General features: G+C 40.4%; 1 protein-coding gene across 2 annotated transcripts; it reads left to right on the forward strand.

Moving 5' to 3' along the window:
* Nucleotides 1-867: 867 nt before the first annotated feature.
* Nucleotides 868-15,570, forward strand: si:dkey-191g9.5 (rap1 GTPase-GDP dissociation stimulator 1). Of its 2 annotated transcripts, none has more exons than XM_026355789.1 (14): nucleotides 868-1,105; nucleotides 4,740-4,844; nucleotides 5,154-5,276; nucleotides 5,595-5,720; nucleotides 5,929-6,057; nucleotides 6,524-6,649; nucleotides 7,363-7,506; nucleotides 7,638-7,769; nucleotides 8,303-8,437; nucleotides 8,725-8,850; nucleotides 9,763-9,902; nucleotides 10,085-10,211; nucleotides 12,854-12,982; nucleotides 13,651-15,570. In XM_026355789.1, the coding sequence occupies exons 1-14, from the start codon at nucleotides 1,093-1,095 to the stop codon at nucleotides 13,776-13,778; spliced, it is 1,683 nt and encodes a 560-aa protein (XP_026211574.1). In that variant the 5' UTR covers nucleotides 868-1,092; the 3' UTR covers nucleotides 13,779-15,570. The 2 variants fall into 2 exon arrangements, with proteins under 2 accessions (XP_026211574.1, XP_026211575.1); XM_026355790.1 differs by having other exon boundaries at nucleotides 10,085-10,145.
* The last annotated feature ends 1,607 nt before the right edge of the window (nucleotides 15,571-17,177 follow it).

Below are 17,177 nucleotides of genomic sequence, written 5' to 3' on the forward strand. Positions count from 1 at the left end.
ATAATAATGCTGCTCCTGGTTACAGTTTAGCATTATGAGCAATATTAACTAGTAAAACCATAAATTCATTCATGGATTAGAAAAATCACTTGTACTTTGTGAATAAGTTGAGTAAAAGTGTAATTTATTTACTGACATTCAAATGTACACACATTCTAGTTAAGAAATAACATTACTACATTCCATCCTCTGCCACTAGGGGCTGGTACTGAGTTACCCTTGCTACAATTAAGCTTAACCTGTTTTTTTGTGCACTGTGGGGTCAACTCTAAAAACTTCACAGGGCATTTTTTTAACCTTATTTTAATTAAACCTAAAAGGTTTTTGTGGGGACCAGGAGATAGCTATACAGGGCCACGGTCCCGACCACATGATAAAGACAAACATAAAAATAGGCTGTGTTCACTTCCAGCTCTGCGTAAACTCTTTTCAGAACTTCATAGATTTTCTGTTTACCTACTACAACTACTTTGTCACCTTCAGACATTGCCATTTCCATAGACAATATTTTAGAATTCATAATTCTGAATCTTTTGAGTTTCTGTATTCTATTTTACAATAAAAATGGAATGACAGTGAGTTAGAAAAAATGGGACCTGGAATATTTGCACTGGAATCAGTAATTTGTCTTTCAAAAAACATTTCAAATGTGTATTTTTCTCATTGGATATTATATTCTTATGTGCAGCAGATGTTTTGAAATCTAAACAATACAAATGATTAGAATTTGTAAGCAGTTAAAAGAGAGAGAGAGAGAGAGAGAGAGAACAAAATTGGAACAGAGAGCAAGTGAGGAGTGAGAGAGTGGGAGAGAGAACGCAAGCGCAGTGGTGGCAGAAAGGGGGGGTAAACTGGATAATGGGATTGAAAGAGCGAGAGTGAGGAGTAGAGAGAAACAGACTGACAGAGTGAGAGATTGAGTCGGGGCTCACCTGACCTTAAGAAAGGAGGGTAGCGCCTCTGCGAGCACACACACACACACACACACACACACACACAAACACGCACACACGCATTTTCACACGAACACAAATCAGTGTATACGGGCAGAGGCAGTGATCCAGCCAGCTGAGAGCCTGCCGACCAGCAGCCATGACAGACACCGGTGAGTAACTACATCGCCTTGTGTGAGTGTGTTTATGTACCAGATGTGGTTATACTGTATGATGTCAGGCATTATACACCTGATATGTGAACATTCACATACACACCACACATAGATAGATAGATAGATAGATAGATAGATAGATAGATAGATAGATAGATAGATAGATAGATAGATATTCTTATTTTGGTGCAAGGCGTGGAGTTGCACCATTCCCCAATGTCACACTCAGACCAGACAATCCCAGAAACACCAAGCTGTTTGTCTCTGGCTTTCATGTACACAAGCTGAAGACACTCTATAACACAACAACCCAGCCTCATCTGCAGCTATTGCTGCAGCTCACTGTTCTTCTTGTTAACTGCTGGTTAGAGGCATGAACCGACAGGCAAATGTGTAGCTTTTAAAAATGATCATGGAGGTGAAGCGCCAGCTCCTTGGCAGTCTAAGCAGCACTAAACATAAGAAGCTTCACAGCCAGGGGATTTATTGCTGGACTGTTGTATTGGATTACATCGCGTAGCTGTTGTTATGCTCTTGCATAGATATGTGTTAATGTAAGGCTGCACGTGTGTTTGTGTATGTGGAGACATGCGGCGGAGTGGAAGCAGCTGTAATTAGCACCCTGGGGACTCCCTCTGTACTCCGTCTGACTGATTAGTAAATTGCTCCCGGGTTTACTTGTCAAACACACACAGTAGCACATGGAACTATGTATATGGTCTCTCTCTCTCACACACACACACACACACACACACACACACACACACACACACACACACACACACACACACACAGGCAAGACAAGGGGGTTTGATCTGGCACCTGGCAGCAGGTGTATCGGCCTGATAGCCCCCTATAGTCAGGCTATTTTCATTCGACTTACAGGGGATTATCTGAAGTGATTAGCATCAGCAGGACTCTCTTCACTGTGTATGTAGGTGTCTGTGTGTTTGTTTGTGTATGTAATGTGTTGTATTTGTTTAAGTAGCTCATAAAGCCTGTCTCTGTGCTTTCTGCTTTAATCAGGCTAAAGTAACAGTGATCAGTTTATTTCCCCATATCACTAAAAAGAATTTCAAAATTGAACAGTTACAAAACATCACATTAAATTCATTAACATTATTCATGTTTGCATTTCCGCCCATTGACACTGAGGTATAGTTAAGGTGAGAGAAAGATAAAGTACAGTATGGTCACCATGTAAGGCACTAAAACAAAAGTATTTTAGATGTAGGACATTTATTACTGCAGCAAAAACTGATCGACACTCTTTAACGCTTGACGTTAAAGAGCGGCTGGAATATTACACAGCCACCAACTACTCATTTTTGTAACGCAACGAATGTCTGAAGCTAAGTCATCTTTATATAGGGCCTAAACCCAACCCCGATGTCTTTACGCCTATTCACAAGCATATTGCATTGTTTGCAGCAGCTGCGTGACATGTGCATGACATCAAAGCCCTGTCTTTGTTGTCAGGGACATGGTTTTATTTTGTGCATAAACACATAATTTCAAATGGGTTGTAAGTGCACTAATAACCTCACCAGTGCTATGTTCTATGCCGTCAGCATGGCTATGATGTTATGTTATGTTCAATGAATAGGTCTCTTTCAGCACATTTGGGTACAACACTGCTTGTGATCATATTGACATGAGCACTCACATTGAACTAGGATTAGCACATTTCTTGCATTAAACCGATATCATGACTTAATGACAGGAGCCATATTGGATAAAAATAAATCCCTCTTTCCTATTTGTAGACACTAGCTATTCAACTATGAAGCACATCTGTAGCAAAGCTTCTTAGGGGATGCATATTACCGGTACATAGAAAACTCTGTGCAAGTATGCATAGGTACACAGTATTGTTATACGGCCGACATTCAAGTGCTTAAAGTCAATCTACATTTTGTGTACCTGCATCAGAACCTTCTCCACATACTGTACTGTATGTCCTAGTGTTATAAATAGCATCCATGGATATACTGGAAAAGTGTCAGTGTGGATCTGTTGTACAACAATGGTCTGAACAAGATTAAGGCAGTCTGTTTCCATCATCAGGATGAGCAAGTATGTTCCAGTGTTTTGATGAAGCACGATTTGCTGTTGTTGACAGATGGCATTCGCGGAGCACAATCTTTTGTGAAAAACAGAGGATTGGGAGCAACTCAAGCTTTAAATAGCCTATTATAATTTGATTCAATTTACAGATTGATTATAAACATCCTGTACTTTGTATGGGACATACAGTATGTTTTAGGACAATTGCTGGAAGAAGTACTCAGATCTTCTACTATATAGATGTGGAAATGCCACAATAGAATACTTTATTACAAGTAAAAGTACCACATTCAGCAACTTAAGTAAAATTCAAATGTATTACTTCAAATATGTGTATAGTATGATACACATTATGATTACACATATGAGGTTGTTTAAATATAATTATTGATGCATTAATGTGTTCATTGCTTTAATGTTGCATCTGGTTAAGATGGGGCTGATTTTATTTGATATATGATCATTATAATTTTATCTATTTCATATGCTTCTGCTGAGTTGGTTGTGTTGTGAATTTCACATTGGGAATCAATAAAGTCTTATGATTATACTGGTTGGAGAGCCCGTCGCTTGGATGCACCGTGTGGTCTCTATGGGATGAGTGTGGTGACTGGGGTTGGCTCCACGCTACCATGACGACGGTCCTGGCCTCGGCTGACGTCAGCAGCTGTTCCTCTGAGGTCTCGACACAACGCTCGATAGTCCAGGACTGGAATTCCCTACAAGTCTACCAGAGTCTCCAATAACTGGACTACACATTAACTCAAGGACATTAACTGTTATACTGAACTGCCTGCTGCCTAACACACAGCATGTAATCACCTATATGAGGATGGGTTCTCTGTTGAGTCTGGTTCCTCTCAAGGTTTCTTCCTGTTGCCACCGTCGCCCTCGACTAGCTCATCAGGGACAATCTGATTGTTATGATTCATACACATTCACTATTGTTGCAAACTTCCATAGTTACTTTGGTTGAGTAAAGCTGCTTTGTGACAATGTCAATTGTAAAAAATTAAATTGAATTGAACTGAATACTGGATTTTGTAATATTAACCTGACTCTAAAATGTTATTAGTAACTGCAGTAACTATATGTTACTATTTTTACTTTGTAAAAACTTTTTACTAGGACCTGTGACTCCTCAGCAAAAAACCACCCCAAAAAAACTAGTCATTCATGCTAGTGTGAGTTGATGTCTACTGCTTAAATATAGACAACTTAAAATGAAAGATAAACAGATATTATAAAAGGAAATAATAGCTATGACACTATAAGTGGTTCCAGAGGTGTAAAATTCACTAACCAAAAATACAAAAGAGGGAGATGTTTCTGCAAAAAAAAAAAAAAAAAAAATTATTAAAATTTAAAAGATTACCAGTTATTGTATTATTAAAATTACCATATACCAATACCAAATAGCAAATGCCTTGAAATCCTTGAATACAGCAATGCAGTGCAATGCAGAACAGTCTCAGCAGCCAGTGTTTGCTCCTTCTTACGCTCATTACATCCATAAAAGACTTGAGACCTGACCTGTGTATGTGTGTGCGTTTGTGTGTTGCAGACTCTCTGAGTGATGCACTAAAGGCTATCAGTGTGAGTACAGAGCTGATTGAGGAGGAGCTCAAGCCTCATCTGGACACTGTGCTAGCTGCTCTGCTGGAAAAGAGTAAGTTATGACGAACACCAGGACACCCACACACACATACACCTGTATTTGTGTTTGTCTCATGTGTTCCTTGGCCCCTTTCTAAGTTTAATAATCACAACTAAATGTCTAATCCCAACCCATTCCCTGACCCTAAATGTTGCCTAATTCCAATCTGACCCTATTCTAGGGGTTAAATAGTCTTAACCCTTAAACCGTCCTTTGAAGGTTTGTGAGAAAATGAGGACTGGCCAAACTGTCCTGACGCAAACCTCTGGAGTTGTTTGGACATTGTTTTCATTCTGAACTAGTGAACTTGTGTGTTCACAGAGAAAGATGCTGCTGTTGATATTGCCAGAAGTGGAATTCTGCCCGCACTGACTCAGGCCTTACGGAGTAAAAGCAATCTGAACTGCCAGGTGGCTCTGGTGGTGGCAGAGATGGCACGTGAAGGTAGGCTCAGGCTACAGCTGTTATCAGTTATTATGTTCCTAGAAAACATGATTACATCGTGAAGTTCCTTCCATTTTCTAGAACATTTTTCTTGATCCAATTACAAGGTCCAAGGACAGACAGTATTCCATCTTGGACGTACTTAAAATCTTTTATATCTCTTATATTTTTGATTATATTACTACACCCTGTTTTGGCATGGCACCATAGTAGCAGTGCTGGGTGTGGTCACTGGCACAACAAAGGTTCAGAGTACTTTTTTAAAGGCAGAATTTAAAGGAAATAAGAGATTAAATCTTATGCTTGTGTGTGTTGTAGCTGCAGTCAGGGAGCCATGCATTGAGGCGGGCCTGGTGAAGGTGCTGGTTCCCCATCTGAACAGCAACAACCAGGAGATGCTGCTGAACACTGGCAGAGCCATCGGACGCATCTGCTTTGACAACTGTAAGTGTGAGAGCGCTGGTTCACTCACCTGGGTTTACTGATGGAGAACTGTGTGCTGATGATGGCGAGACTGTCCTCTGGTTACATTTACATGTAGTCATTTGGCAGACGCTTTTATCCAAAGTGATTTACAAGTGAGGAACAAGGCAAGCAAAACAAACTCTGTTAAAGATTCATCTTGTCTCTCTCTCTCTGGCCTACCATCCAGCATACCAACAGGACCAGTTAGTCCAGAGTGGTGTAATCCCCAGACTGGTGTCTATAATGAGGGAGTATCCAGAGAACGACCCGCTGGTCAACGTGTGCCTGCTGGCCCTCTGTAATCTGGCTGACATGGGTGATTATTTAATCATTTTACTTGTTATAATTATTTATTATCAATAAGCTGTGACTTTTAATCACATTGACTTGATATTTAGACATGTTCTACACAGCACCAGGGCTCCTTTTTTCATTTCTGGCAATCTCTGTTGGGTTATGTCGACATGTTCTCTCCATGCTCTTCTCAAACACATACTTCAAATTGCTCCCAGGTACAAAGACACAGTAAAAGCTGGCACACCATCCTGGCATGGCTGAATAGAGAAATTAGTGGGAAGAACAACAAACCAAAACAGATCTGACTGAATTTATTATCATTTGCACATTTTAAGTGAACCCATAATCACGAGGAGCCCAGGACTTTCGCTATGTCTAACATGGTTCTCTTAAATTAGCAGTAGATGTCAGATTATGACTGTTGGTGGTCAGTATAATTAGTTTCCTCTAACACCGTCTACAGTTATAGACCCTTATGTTTGCAGACTCTGCAAGGGAAGCCCTGACAGAACTGGACGTGGCAGATGTACTAATATTCCAGCTGAAAAGGGCACCCGATGCCGAACGCCGACATGTCATTCTGGAAATACTGGGATCACTAGGGGAGAGTGGTAAGACAATTCAAAATATGATAGTGTGAACCAAACACTATCATTAGGTCTAAACTTAATGCTGTGTCATCTTTATGTACTCTTCACCAGTAACTAATGGCTTGATATTTCAGTTCAGTATGGAAAGGAGGAACGATTAAATAAGTTAAACAAGTTTCTGGGTTCAAATGGACACCTGACTATTGTTTTAAGACAGCTTTAAAAATCATAAACCTATTCTCTAAAGATCAATCTTTCATCTAGCACAACACTTGATATCCTCATTTGGATCAGTTTTTAAACCTCTTGCTGTCAGAAATAACAAAGTGAGACTTTATAATCAGCCGTTAGATACTCTCCTGTGTTTATCTGAAGGCCGACATCTCTTTGATACTGCACAGAAATACTATGAATTAATCAGCTTTATGCTAATATTGGAATTTTATGAGTTTTTCACCTCTCAGAGCTCTTATAAAACCCATTACGACAAAGCCGACAGACAAGATTCGGAATAGAATAGAAAAATCTGTGTACACAAAAAGAGGAGAGATAAAAGGGATCTTCTTCTACAATGTTGGATTTTCCAGAATAAAATAATATTGAATACTATGTACTAGATACAAATTTAAACCTTTGTTTTCTCCTTTTGTGTATTTAGTGGAAGTGACCATGTTAACTGTTAACAGACAATAATAGACAACAGACAAGTTTGCCTGGTTGTGCTGTACCATCAGACACACTGAAGCTGCAGTTTGCCGAGTCGGGTGTACCAGAGGCTTTATCAGAGATGATTCGGGGTCTCCAGGGAGGTTCTGACCCCCATGACCTCTGCAGCATCAAGATCGCCTCCAACCTCATAGTGTCCCTACTTTTAGGAGGTAAGCGATGCAGGTGCAACCTTATGTAACAACAGGGACTGGATTATCAGCAGAGCTTGTTTAGAGAACTAAGGTGCTGTGTGTGAACATTTAACTGTGTGTGTTAATTGTACTGTGGGTCTTTATGTCAGACGAGTCCATGCAGAAGTGTTTCGGTGAGGGATCAGGTCTGGTATATCAGGATGTCCTGTCCTGGCTGCAGAGTTCCAACACCCAGCTGCAGTTGTCTGGAGCCCTGGCCATTGCCAACTTCGCCAGGAACGGTGAGATATTTGAAAGAGTGATGAGGTTGCTCTATATGCTGGATGTGCAAAGGAACCACGGTTTTCAACTTATAAAGTCATCATGTCCATATTGTTCACAATTTGTTTCTGGGGCCCCCAAGTGGCCAAAAATATATAGTAGTTTTAAGATTTAATATCCTCAAAGTAGCCAACAAAACACAGAAGAAAAGGTGATACTGAGAAAAAAGCATGGATTTTGTATAGACTTTGGGGGTTTTCCTACTGATCTCAATACAGCTGTAAACACAACCTATCATTGGAACACAGTACCATGTCTGCTGGTGATGGGTCTCTGTACATGTATGTACATATTTTATATAAAACAACAACAGTCATTTACAACATTAGAAGCGTCTGCACTGTAATCCTGACCAAGCTGATGTTATTACACCTGTTTCCCTTCAAAAACAAGGACATTTCTAAGTGACCTTAAACTTTGGAACAGTAGTGCGTACGCTGAAGTAGTATAAGGTAATATAGTAATCAGTTGTGCTTGTTTGTGTTTCTGTCAGACAGCAACTGTGTGAAGATGCTGGACCTTGGTGTGGTCCCTTACATCCTGACCTTGTTAGAGCAGCATGTTGACGAAGGAGATGTATCAGTCCAACATGCTGGACTGAGCGCGCTCAGAAACTTGGCCATTCCAGGTACGGATCAAAGCAGAAGAGTAAATGAACTATAGATATTTATGAAATATGCTTTCACTGACCAAACATTAAAGGTTTACTTGAAAGTTTAACATGTTTCTGTGGACAAATGTCAGAAAAATATTTTGTATGAGTCAGTCTGAAAATGCATGTAAAGGCATAAAACAGCATTTTTACATTTAAATTAAATTGTTTTGTTCTTATGACCCATACAAAGTGGTTATAGCACACATGCGTGTACACCAAGTGTGAGGACAGTATATCAGTGTGACATTTGTGTCTTCCAGGTACCAACAAAGTGCGGATGCTGGAGGACGGGGTGACTGAGAGGATAAAGACCTTGCTGCGGTCTGACATGCCCCCAGTTCAGTTCAAACTGCTGGGTACATTACGCATGATGGTGGATGGACAAGGTGAGCATACAGTTACTTTAGAAATTCATGCTTGAAATCTGCATTCAGAGCAGTGAATGCCAAGATGTGAGTGGTCATGTATCAATGAGCGCTGCAGTCACCATACATTTTCCACCTGGACAAAATAACTGTTTCCATTTAAAGTGTCGATTTCCATCATTGTCATTGTTCCCAAAGGACGAACTCTTATATGTCACTTTTTGCTTTAGCAACAATAAAATGTCAACTTCACCACTTAACCACAGACTTTCACAATATTGAATTAAGCATAGTTGAAAACAACATGCAAACATTGACATAATTACATTTCTCCATCTAACAACAACAAACATTAAGGTTACTGTATACTGCATGTTCACATCCAGAGTGGTGTCAGTTTTGATGGGCGCTGTGACCTCTGTAAATGATTCTGTCTGGGTTTGTGTGTGTCTGAAAAGAAGATTAAAAGAAAGGAAGACTGGTCTGGAATTATTTTGAGAGAAATGACGACATGGCACCACAGGGCACAAAAGGAGATCCAAATAGGCATCAGGAGGGCCCAGTTTATAGTCTTCTCATTATCTCTTTCTCTTTACTTCATCTCATTTTTTGTAATGTATAATTCTTCCATTGCTTTAAAGGACTTGCAAGTGGTCACACTCAGACCCTCCAGAGGCCTTCTGTCTGATTTTGAATTCACAGTGGGTTGAAAGCCTCAATTGAAAGAATAACCTTTACATTTTTTATTTATTTATCCATCTCCCCCAGCTTCTCTCTTGTCCCTTGGAGCACCAAGGTTTTTATTTGAATCCTTTGGTTTGTGAAATACCAGAGAATTATATAAAAATATGTCATAATAAGCTGCAGTAACATCTTCACCATAATGAGGAAATATAGTTAAAAACATGACAACTGCATCACTGTGTGTGTCAGAGGAGACAGCCTTGGTTCTGGGCAGAGATGCTACGCTGCTGGCACGGGTCATGGAGTGGTGTGAAGCCAAGGACCACGCAGGAGTCCGGGGGGAAGCCAGTCGCCTACTGGCAGCCCTCATCAGACACAGCCGAAGCCCTGTGAGTCAGTTTACTCTGTTCTATAAGTTAGCCCATGTTTGCACTTGAACTCACTGTCCATTTCTTCTCTGTAATCACACCCAGATTGTTGGAGTTTACCATAATGACACTATCTGTGCTGTACAGTGTATCCACCTATAACGCATAGACTGACCATCTGTAATGGGCTGTCTCTCTGACAGGAAGTTGTCCGTGCTGTAGCCAAAGCAGATGGAGTTCGGCACCTTATCTCAATGGCAACAAGTGAGCATGTCATCATGCAGAACGAGGCCCTGGTTGCCCTGGCGATAGCATCAGCAATTGACATTGGTAAAATGTCAGACACTTTCAGACACTAATTGTACTTTTCCACTGCAGAAGCGTACTGAACTGTAAAACAACATTTGCCCCTTGGTTCAGGCTCCGCTTTTTCTCTGTCCTCTGCCTACTTTTTAGACTTTTTAGACTAGTTCTGGCAGCTAAATTTCAGCACCACTCAGAAAGTACTATAGAGTAATACTAAATCAAGTTCTGGGACCTTGCAAAGGGAAAGGGTCGGTGCCACTTACAGCATGATTGCTAAAAAGTGTTACAGTAGTACAGGTACAGGTACAAGTTCTGAGTACAGGAAGCTCCAGGTTGGTAAGTTCCTGCAGCAGACCTACCTGGCTAGGACTGACTGCGGCTCTTCTAGATCCTAGAAGAGGAGCATGTGGTCACTTCTAACCCTAGAGGTAGGACTGTAAATGTGTCCCTCAAGTTATGTTGGCTAAAAGGATCTCTTTTAAACATTCTGAGATGCTTGATAAACAGACTTCCAGTGTCATCAGGAAGATTTGTGAATATATGTAAATTTAAAAGAAAAGGATAATCGAAATAGTCAAGCTGTAACTTCACAGTCGATGTGGTTAGTTCCAGTCATTACTTACTTATCAGACTCAATGCTACAATGTATGGCTGCAGAATTCCTCTTTTACCTTTACTGTGTGCATTGTTATTGTACACTGCTTAGAAAAGTTAAAGGAACACTTTTTATTCAGAGTTTAGCATCAAGTCACTTAAACTTCTGTGATATTGATCTGGTCAGTTAAGTAGCAGAGGGCATTGTTAATTAGTTTCCACTGCTTTGGTGTTAATGAAATTAACAACAGGTGAACAAGAGGGACAACAATGAGACAACCCCCAAAAGATGAATGGTTTTACAGGTGGAGGCAACTGACATCTTTCCCTCCTCATTTTTCCTCTTCTCTGACAGTTTTTTCACTAGTTTTGCATGTGGCCAGGGTCAGTGTCACTACTGGTAGCATGAGGAGATACCTGGACCCTACAGATGTTGGAAAGACAGTCCAACAGCTATAGGATGTCACATCAATACGTCTCAAGAGCATGAAGGAGAATCCAGGAGTCAGGCAGTTACTCTAAGTGGGCTAAACAGAGCTGTAGAAGGTCCTCAACCCATCAGCAAGACCGGTATCTGCTCCTTGGGCGAGGCATAAGAACTGTCAGAGCTGTACAAAATGAGCTCCAGCAGGCCACTGGTGTGAATGTCTGTGACCAAACAATCAGAAACAGATTTCATGCGGTTAACCTGAGGACCAGACATCCTTTAGTGGGCCCTGTACTCACTGGCTGGCACCATGGAGCTCGATTTGGCATTTGCCATAGAACACCAGAATTAGTAGGTCGCCCACCAGCTTTTCACAGATGAGAGCAGGTTCACCCTGAACATGGGACAGACGTACATGGGTCTGGAGAAGCCTTGGAGAACTTTTCGTGAGCAGTATAATGCTGGGTCAGTGATAGTCTGGGGAGGCATATCCATGGAGAAGCAGATTCCTAGAGGCTACCATTATCAGAGCCTAAGCTGGTAGAGTGGGTCTTGCATTCCTCCTGGTGCACAATAATGCCCAGCCTCATGTGGCGAGAGAATTCAGTCAGTTCCTAGAGGATGAAAGAACTGATAGCACTGACTGATCCCCTTGCTTGACTGATCTAAATTCAATATAACATCTCTAAGACTTCATGTTTCAATTCATCTAACTCCTTCAGGTTGCAGCTCAGACTGTCCGGGAGCTTAGTGATGAGCTCGTCCAGATCTGGGAGGAGATATCCCAGAACACCATCCGTTGTCTCATTATGAGCATGTATACAATCATGTGGGGGCCATACAAACTACTGAGTACCATTTTAAGTTGCTGCAATGAAATTTCAGCAAAATTGACTAATCAGCCGCATGATTTTATCACTTTGACTTTCAGGGTGTCTTTGAATTCAGCCCTCTGTGGGTTGATAAGCTTGATTTCCATCAAACAATGTGGCATCCTTTCATTCCAAACACATCACTAAGTCCATATTAGTATAGATTTGCAACATGATTTTTTCCCTATCAATGTTTCCCCAGATTTGATGTGTTTTCAAGATGTTCCTTTAATTTTTGTTGCAGTGTATTATAACTCACATATCAGTGTTGTTCCAGACTTTTTTTGCATCCATTAATTTTTGATGCTGTTTAATCTCTGGAGAGGTTGTATGTAATGTCACTTGTTCTGCACAGTACACCACATCTAATAACAAGAATAGTTCATAAGAAACAGCCAATGTTGATATACTGTACTGTATGTTTCAAAAAAATAAATTAGACAAGTTTTATGGAAGTAGTTTGAGACATGTAGTGAAGGAAGATGAGCTGCTGTGTATGAATAGTAATCAGCACCACAGTAGTTGGACAGCTCGGCCTGAGGCTGAACATGTTTTAGTAGTAGCACATGACTAAAATAAGACATATAATATAACATAGACATGTATAAGGCCCGCTGGACTGCATGTACTTTTGCTGTAATGGCTGAAGCAGAAGCAGCCTCTAAAACCCTCTAAAACTGCATAATATGAAGAAAGCAAAGTTGCTTACTGCTGACAAGTGTGGTCAGTTATGATGAGAAATACGTTTACTTGTGTGTGTTTTATCTATGCAGAGTCTATGCAGGGTCCGTTTAGGGAAGCGGATCTGTTGGTCATGCTGAAGAAGATGTTGGAGGATCCCGTGGGCGCTGTCGAAGTCAAGTTCAGTGCTTTAGGTCTCATCTGCAGCTTGGCTAACTCCAGTATGTGTTCAATATTACCACACACATTCACAGAGAGTTTTGTTCTACCAAAGATGTTTTGGTAGAACAGTTTGGGGAAGAAAACTGTAATCAGACAGTTCCGTGAAATGAGATCCAAGCCCAAAACATCAGGAAGATATGATCAACAAGAAAACCAGAGGCTTTCAGTAGCACATGAAGTTCTATTACTCATCATTTACCTACTAAAAAACCCAAATTATGAGAGAATAAATGTGCCACACACAGTCAGGGATATTAATTATTGAGTGAAGAGACCTAGGCAGGATGATCCAATGCACATTTTACATTTTAACATGCTAATAGTTTGAACAGGAACTCTGGCATTTCTTTTACAACCAATGCTTCTACTGTATGTGTGTACGAGTGGATGGATCTCTGTTTCCACGAGGAAACAATCTGATTAATTATAAATTTAGAGCGGTAGCTACTATGGTAGCTGTGATGTCATTTGGTGGGGGGCCTGACAGACTCTAAAATAGAGCATTGGGTGTAGTCCTGTCACAGGCTGTATAAAAATATAAATGTGTCACTGGCATCAACGGGGGTTCCTGATGGATGTCTTACAGCATGTGCTGCTATGGTTTTCAAGTACTGCTACCAATAGCAGCCTGTCTCATGCTTTTCTTCTTTCCATCCTTATCTACCAGGTGTGATGAAGGAGGAGTTGAACTGTGTGAATATGAAGGAAAGCCTGAGTAAACTGACAGATCACAGCAGCAGTAAACTTGCCTCACAGGCCAGATCCATACTGGCCATTCTCAGTGACAGCAGCTAAACCGGCACACTGCAGCGGTGAAGGATCTCCTCTGCTGTATGGATATTTTTCCAGCTTATTCAATGATTACGTCAAATGATCTTATTGTACAGATTCTGCTCAGTGTTCAATTGGCTTTTAAGCACGTTGCCTGTTTTGTGCCAGTAGTTGCTAATCGACAATGTTTAGAGGAGGAATAAACAGAGTACTGACAGATTTCCAATTCTCAAAACAAAAGTATAACTACAAGTGTGATGTTCAGTGCCGATTTCAACCAACAGTACAGTAAAGTAAATTAAATGCTACTATAAATGTTAATTCCTGGTTCTTTAGAAGAGCCCTTTAATTATCTGACAAAAGTATAACACAGTCTGTCACTATATCTAGAAATGGATGCAATCACAGTTTTTTATGTGACCAAAATATAAAAAATACTCATATCAATGGTGAAAATGTGACAAATTAAAATACAGATATACCAATGGTACAATTTTTTTTTTAAAAAGTCATATGCCGTAGGCTCCAGCTACAAATACACTGATAAGATTGTTGATATGAAGCGATTTATACAGTTTTCTTTCTCTGTATGTGGTAAGAAATGTATGGGGGATGGAGGTAATGTTTTTTTAACAGGCTGAAACCTGGTCGAGACGACCAAAGATTTCTTCCATCACAACAATCTTTATGACATAATCAGCTAATCATTCACCATTAAAGCACTTTAAAGTCATCCAGTCCATAAATCACTACTGCCACTGTCAACAGCAAAGTACAACAAAACCATTAATGGAGTCACATTAACGAGCAATAAATCTGCATGGCATAGTCTCCTTTAGTCTGTGAACCTTTATGGTGCGTTGGTTGCTGTCTTTCTCAAAGGGTCCTGAGTTCCTCCAGTGAGAATTGTTCTGTACGTATTGTAAGTTGTGGATGTCTGCATGAATGTTTGTATCATGTTTCTATGTTAGCTGATGTAGATAAAACCCATGGTGTAAGACTGGCAAACCTAAGTAAACTATTTTTTGTCAAATTGTTTGTAAGGTGCAGGCATTTAGGTCACTAGACAACTGAAGATTGTTGTATGTACGCAGATTTGAAAGCACTATTGATACTGTTCACTGACAATCCAACACAGCTTCCATGATGGTTGGGTTTAAATGAGCTGAATAACACACATTTGTTGACTTGTCCTTCAGGCACTTCAGTAATGTCAAGTGACAAGTCAAATACAATCCATCAAAGCCTTCCAAAAATTCAGCTTCCTTGTCACAAACGTCAGTGCAGCTCACGTTCAGAGACAACAAATATAAACTCTCAGCAGCACAGCAGAGTTACCAGAAGAAAATATACCTAATATACACAATAATAGAGTAGCTGTACACAAAAGCTGGTGTTGAAGAATAATGTGAATACAGCATGACAGTAGTTGTCTGAGTGGAGGTTGTTTTCTGTAATAATAATGTAAATTTAATAAACAGAAGAATCCAATAGCAGCACAATGTGAAGAAGTCACGCCTACAACATGTTGAACTGCCACCATTAAACTGTTGTATATTCAGTACACAATAATTCTAATACAATAAAAGAGCACAACAGTGCTTGAAGCAATTCAATGTGCATTTATAGTTGGGTGATCATAGGGAAGTGGTGAGCATGTGTGTTCTGTACAAAGTGAAACATATGTCGGTGGACACACTGTGATGCAGCAGTTCCACTGTAATGTTTCATGCAATATATGTACTGACACTCTAGATATCACTTTTCTTTTTTTAATGTTATGTTTTTTTGACATTTACAAAGCTTTGTTGTGCAGAGCTGTGCAGAATAAAGTTATGCAGTGTCTTCCCCCAAATGGTGTCTACAGTGTGTGGTTCTTCACTCTTCAAAACGTGACTTACGCATTCGAATGTTTCACGTCATGTTAGGTTTATTTCTCCGTTCTGATCAGAATCAAAACTTTCATCAGGCCACTCATCGGTGAGAGCAAGTAACTCAGTTCTGTATTACTACAGTAAAAGTTAGAAGTGCAAGTACTTGCCTAACAAAAAACAAACATTCACACAACAAACTCAACATTCCCAAAACTGAACTTCTAGTCTTCCCTGCCAGACCTTCAACTCAACACAACATCAGCATTAACATTGGATCTGCGGTGATTGTCCCTACTAAGTCAGCCAGAAACCTGGGGGGGTCATCATTGATGATCAGCTGACCTTCACGGAACACATCGCCACAGTCTCTAGGTCGTGTAGATATGCCCTCCACAATATCAGAAAGATCAGACCCTATCTGACGGAGTACACAACCCAACTCATTGTACAGGCGTTGATCTTATCTTGACTGGATTACTGCAATGCACTACTGGTGGGTTTACCGGCATCCACGACCAAACCCCTCCAGATGGTCCAAAATGCGGCAGCACGCCTCATTTTTAATCAACCTAAAAGGTCTCATGTCACACCGCTCTTCAGATCTTTGCACTGGCTTCCTGTGGCTGCAAGGATCAGGTTCAAAGCTCTGTCTCTTGCCTACAGAGTGGTCAACTCCACAGTGCCATCTTATCTCAGTTCAATCATTCAGGTCTACATCCCCTCCCGTCCACTGCGCTCAACCAGGGAACGTCGTCTGGTGGTAACAGCACCACACAGTCGACACCAAGGAAAACTGTTCAGCTCAGTGATCCCAAGATGGTGGAATGAGCTGCCTATCTCTGCACGCTCAGCCACCTCACTTGCAATCTTTAAAAAACTGCTGAAAACAGAACTCTTCCGCATCTTCCTTTGCACTTAAAAAAAATAAAAAAATAAAAATTCTACCCTTTCTTTCTAACATCTCTTGAAACAGAAACACTTTTTCGATAGCACTTTGCTTTGATGTTGTTTCTCCTTGACTTAGATTTTGTTTGCTTGCCTTGTTCCTCACTTGTAAGTCGCTTTGGATAAAAGCGTCTGCTAAATGACTAAATGTAAATGTAATGTAAATGTAAATGTAAATGTAAATGTAAATGTAAATGTAATACGTCTAGTCCAAGGTTAAACTATAAACTAAAGAAAAATTCTTGTAATCGAAACAAAGTATAGTGTTAACCATGTTAAATGTGTGTGTTACTATAGAACCTTGATGTGGAACAAAAACAGCAGCTGGTAAAGGTGAAGCTTTTCATATGTACTGTAAACCGAAAAGTAGAAGATATATATCCTTATTGAATGGGTTAATAGTAAAGTAAAACATACTGGTAATACTCCACAAGTTCAAGGACCTCATGTGTAACTTTGTGTCTTCTCGTTCCCTCTCTCTGAAGCTGTATATCGCCAGAATCCAGTTGACCTGCCCAATGTTCTTGCTGCTTGTTGTTGTTTTTTGTTGCCTGCTGTTCTTTTCACTCTCCTCTTTCCACTCACCCCAACCGGTCGAGGCAGA

Source organism: Anabas testudineus, chromosome 15 (genome assembly GCF_900324465.2).
Source record: "Anabas testudineus chromosome 15, fAnaTes1.2, whole genome shotgun sequence".
Taxonomy (NCBI): domain Eukaryota; kingdom Metazoa; phylum Chordata; class Actinopteri; order Anabantiformes; family Anabantidae; genus Anabas; species Anabas testudineus.